Below are 5,784 nucleotides of genomic sequence, written 5' to 3' on the forward strand. Positions count from 1 at the left end.
AAATTTAGTATACTACTATATTAATTAATTTACTTACTTAGTATATATATATATATATATATATATATATATGTCATATGCGTTTATTTATGTATTTTACATATATTATAGAGATAGATCTTGGCAATTTAATTGTTAAATTTTTAAATGTTTACATAAATATCCCACACAGCATATTAAAAATTACCTTTTATTTCGGGAAGAATTTAATGATATTTATTTTTATATGTTATTAATTTGACAATTGCAGCTATAGCTTATTTTGTTTTTTGTTATACATAATTTATTTTTAAATATGTACATAGGTTATTTATTAATTGACAAAAGGAATGTTTTTGATATATTATACAAAATAGGTTTTATACAAAATAGTTTTATTGATTATAAGTTTTAATGAAAATTTTCTAATTAAACTTTTACTAATTAAACTAACTATGAATAACTCTATTAAAAAAAATACTTTCAGAAGTTCCATGAGTACACCCTGAGCCCTTATTCTTGAAAAGTATCGTATATGAAAAACTGGAAAAATGCTATAGTATATGCTATAGTATAACATGTACTATAGTATTTCCCTACTTTTTCGTATGTGATACTTCTCGATATTAGGAGCTAAAAGTAATGAACTCCATTCGTACAAACCTTTTTATAAGGATTTGCGTCATTTTCTCTTTGAACAGAAAACGAGTTCATCCCGCGGCGATATTGCGTATTACGCCACTTGCCTGGCAAAGTATATGTACGCTATAGACATACAAATACTATGGGCGCCACCAAGCGGCCTAACAAGATGAAATTTGATCATCCAGAAACATCTTAATGATATCTAAATGATCCATAGGATATCATCCTATGGATGTAGAATAAGCGGATAAATATTTTCATTTCTTAATATATTTTGTTGCACAAAGATTAAGTAAATAACACAAGAAGAAATATGTTACATAAATTTCTAAATATGTATCCAACAGCCTATTTAGTTAATTATTGGCGGTTTATATAATAAATTAATTAATAATAAATTAATAACACCGAGGATGATCTGATATGGAAGTCGAAACGTTTGCATTGTTACAATTAACATATATTGAATATTGTTTCATTGACTCGTAGCTCTTCTTAAATACTTCCTTTAATTTAAATTTATTGAACCATATTATCCAATTTGTTAATAAATTTGTATTTTAAAAGTAATGAATCTCTGCTATAAGAGATTTCCTAATCTGAATTGTCGTCGATTTTATAGGATTAATATCTCGGTTTATCGAGCAGAGCGACACTTTTTTCTTGTCAAATTTTTATTTTTATGCAAAAACCCATCGATTCAATGTATTTTTATCAAAATTTGAGGTGAGCGAGCTCTTCTCAATTAATATTTATTTCACTAATTGTATTATATAATCAAGTAGAATCAAAATGAATAGGAATATCTACATATCATCTAGTGCTTTAATAATAATATATCTGCACAAAATTATTTCCGCTACAATATACATGTTCGATACTCAACATTTTATTACAGCTAAATACATTTTTATATACATATTAACGTAATACGAAATATAATTTAAAAACAAATTTTATATAATAAATTCTAACCTTCTGTTTTTTTGTAACTTTCTATTTGGAGAACTCTAGAGGAGGCGATAATTCCCTTCGCCTTTTCTCTTGTATCCACCACTGTTTCCTTACAAGAGGAGTTACACTCTCTCTTTACATTTCCTTTACATTCCAATTAACGCTTTATTGACACTCGCTTTACGTTTTATTTTCAACAGGGAAATGTGTTATATTTAAACACGTATACATATTATTCAATTGAAACCGCTTTTAATTAATATTTTTTTGTCATTTTAAATTACAACGCACTTAAAACATTTTATTTTAACTCATTGTAATGTATACAATATATGTATACAATATATGTAAATTAATATATTTAAATGTATTAAATTGTATATAATAGGTTTATAGAATATAATAAATAGTACGCAAAAGTAAAAGAAATATTTATTTTTACTTTCTTTAAATATATTTTATATTTTTATATATGTACAATGCATAAACTATAAACTTAGAAGCACAAAAAAAAAATAAACTTTTTAAACACAGCATGTAAGGAATATAATTCAAAAATAGAATTCTAATATGTACATATTTTAATGTGCATTTGATGTTTTGTTTGCACATGCATCAAATAATATATCAAATCATGGATTAAACTTTGAAACACCAAAAAAAAGGAAGATAAACTATTTAAAAAAATATAATTCGAATTTAAACAAGAAAGATTTGATTTAAAAATAATAAAGCATTATATATCAAGATTGTCGATTAACATTTGATTGTTATACACGTGATTCATTATCAACCGATTTTACTTCTAGAGTTGTTATATTAATGAATAAATTTTATCACGACAGTAGAATACCTTGGAAAGAAATAATTATCAGAATTTTGTGGTTGGTATATATATTTAAGAATATTTGCATAACAATAAATTGATATTATGTACTTAAAAGGCATAGAATAACTCTGTTTCATCCGCTACAATACATGTTGCTGCAGTTTCTTCATCGACGTACACGTGAAGCTTCTTCTTTTTTAAATTTCTGTTAAACACATAATCTTTTTAAATTTTCAGTTACTTTATATTCCATCTACAATAGCGTCTATAAATATTTTGACATCTATTAATATTTTGGCGTCTATTAATATGTTCGCATTTAACAAAAAGTTCTGTAATATATTAATGAAAAAAAAATCGTTAAGTTTTCAACTATGCATTTTGAAGTGCAAAAAAAGGACTTTATATTTGCGTTTGATTTTTTTTCTATAACATTTTGTTCCTAAATTATGTTAAATTAAAAATTGATATTTTTGCGATGTTTTTATCTCATTTTGAAGTAGTTTGACAAAACATCATCGGACAAAATTTTGATTATTTTAAAATATTTTTAAGTTTAAAAGACTTTTTAAGTTTCAAAATGCTATTTGAAAAAATTGGTACGATGATTTTTCGAAAAAAATATCAAACTTTTTTGTAGTATAAAATGCTATTGTTTAAATATTTACTTTTCCAGAATATTTTTTTAACTTCAAAATTAAAAGGTTAATTAGAAAAAAACAAAAGAGAAAAAATGTTTAATTATACTTATACTATAACAGTCGAAGCTGGATCTTGGATGCTTAAATAATTTTCACGTGACTTTATAATGTGGATTGTTTTCCTATTATATATAGGAGACACAAATCGACACAATTTAACACAGTTTGTCACATTTAAATAGAACGCGATATATGCAGTGTGTGTGCGAACTATTAATATCTAACCTTTTAAAAAATTTTAATCAAAGATGATCAAAGAACAGAACAAGATGATAGAAACTGGTTTATATGCGTCTTGATATCGTTAAATTCATCAAAATCGCACTTAACACATTCTGATTCTCCTACAGCAGAGGCGAAGTGTGTCGATTGAGTTTGAACAAAATTATAAATAAAAAGTAACATGTGTCGATTTGTGTCGACTATTCTCCTAAAAAAAAACAGCCATATATACATGTAGCCATTTGAACTGCGCGCCAAATTGGTTTTTCGGACTTAAAAATACAATTGAATTACTGTAGTAATTATATTGTAATATCATCACAAATTATATTGTAATATCACAAATTAAATTGAAGCAATTTAATAATTTAATGCTCAATTAGACATTCTATGTTAAAGTGTTATGTTAATGTGCTGAAAATCTGTAAATTTAGTTGTGAAAAAATATTACCTCGGCTTGAAGCCGGATCTCTAACATTTCGTGCGAGCGTCCTAAGTCTTTAGATCACCGAAGCTAGTAATATTTTTCGCAATAACTGATATGTAGAGACAAAACGTATTTTTCAAGCAGCGTGTATAAACAATAATAAACGATTTATTAAGATCGTTTAATGTGAACACACAATAAAAGTGCAACCATCAAGTATCAAGCAGTGAGTAGAAAGAAGCAATTACTCAGCGAGGCGATACATGCATTAGTATAAAAAATATTTTGCTTGATGCTTGCATTTGAATGTATAATGATCGAAATTGGCTCTCTATTTTTGAAAAGAAACATATACAAAAAGATTAGGAACTACTATAATATACGTAACATATATTTAATATTTCCTTAATTTTGTAACTTTTTTTAAAAGGATATAATTTTGTCAAGAAAATCGTAGAAATGTTCAAAAATATAAATTCATTTAGAAATAAATGAACTTAAAGACTTATATGCTTTTGTGCACAGTTAATTTCCTATTTAAGCAACGTTTCATTGTTTATGTAAAATAGTATATTTTGAAAATATACTTCGAATTTGTAAATTTGTGTATTATTGCTTTGGATCATAATATTTTAATTCAACAGAATTTATGCATTCTCAGTATATTCTATCATATTATACTTGTTATAATAATATAGTTCTGCTATTATATAAAAGATTTTTTTAATTCAACATTATCCAACTGAATCTTATTGTTTGATTTAGGATCAGTTACACCACTTTGATTTTAAGCGAGACTTAAAATTCTATGTCTTGTTTTAAAGTCAAAAAGAAACAGAAACAAAAAGAGTTTTAAACCTTGCTTAAAATCAAAGTAATATTGATGCAACCAGGCCTTAGATTTAGGATAAGGTCTGAGAACAAGAATTGTCGTAATACTTACTTAGAGACTTAAGTTGAAGTAGCTTTGACGTATAACGTATGATTTATTGCCGTCTCTTGGAGACGCGGCAATAAGTTGTACGTCATATGTGAAAGTTTGTGCGTTACTTATGTCTACAATTTAATGACTCCTGCAGAATGAACACATTAGGAGCTGTAAATTTATTGGTTACTGCATCACATTTTGCCACGCAGCAAGCGTTCAGTATGAAGAAGCCATAAAGTTTCTAAGCAAGGGGCTCCGCACAATAAAAGAAACAGGGAACAGAGAATAAGAATTTCAACTTATCAGAAACTGTGTATTCCACAATACATGATTTCTAAGTGTTACGACAATTCTTGTGCTCAGACTCTAAGATTCAGAAAGGACTACATTCTTTGCTAGGGTTAGAAAACTACCCTATGTGCTGCAAATTCTTACAAGAAAATTTTCACATACGAATTTCGGACAGGAATATATAAGATCGTAGAAGAATTGTGATAGCTGTAGATAAATCAAGAATCTTACATGAATCTTATCCATGGTATAAAGATGTGATTACATATAGTACGGTACGCGGTAAGAAATTAACTAGGTAATTATAGGTCAGTGATGCGCTGTCGTGGGAATTATTTCCACACGTGGGAATGTTTGTGCATCTGCGTATCGCCGATACGATGTAAAAGCAGCCAGTACGAAACTGTAACTTTCGTATGCGTACAAACATTTCCGTGTGGAAATAATTTTGACGATAGCACATCATTGCTATAAGTATTGCGCAACCGGGCCGCTTGCTTCTTTTGGGTTTGAGCCACGGTGTTAGAAGTGTAGGTGGTCTGACTAGCCTCCTCGATCTGTGATTATTAGATTCGGAAGACTGCTACCAGAGGATATGTGAGAATCAAGTATATTGACTGTCTTACTTGGTCTCGTTGTGCAGCTATGTACGGCTAATGTTTGCAACATCATAGCAACATTTCTGCATAATCATTATGTATATAAAAAAGATATCTGCATTAAAAATGAAACAGAAATTTAATTTATATATAATTTATTCCAATAATATGCATATTAGGTGTACAACTTTGCTTCCGCCATTTTTTTT

The 5,784-nt window shown here is 27.6% G+C and overlaps 1 protein-coding gene across 1 annotated transcript in view; it reads right to left on the bottom strand.

Moving 5' to 3' along the window:
* Positions 1 to 2,004: 2,004 nt before the first annotated feature.
* Positions 2,005 to 5,784, bottom strand: part of LOC105624772 — a 15,342-nt gene continuing 11,562 nt past the window's right edge. The window contains exon 5 of the mRNA XM_012206124.1: positions 2,005 to 2,612. Within this exon, the coding sequence (XP_012061514.1) occupies positions 2,574 to 2,612 (39 nt within the window). The 3' untranslated portion in view covers positions 2,005 to 2,573. The remainder of the gene's footprint in view (positions 2,613 to 5,784) is intronic.

This window comes from Atta cephalotes (assembly GCF_000143395.1).
Source record: "Atta cephalotes unplaced genomic scaffold scaffold00088, whole genome shotgun sequence".
Taxonomy (NCBI): Eukaryota; Metazoa; Arthropoda; class Insecta; order Hymenoptera; family Formicidae; genus Atta; species Atta cephalotes.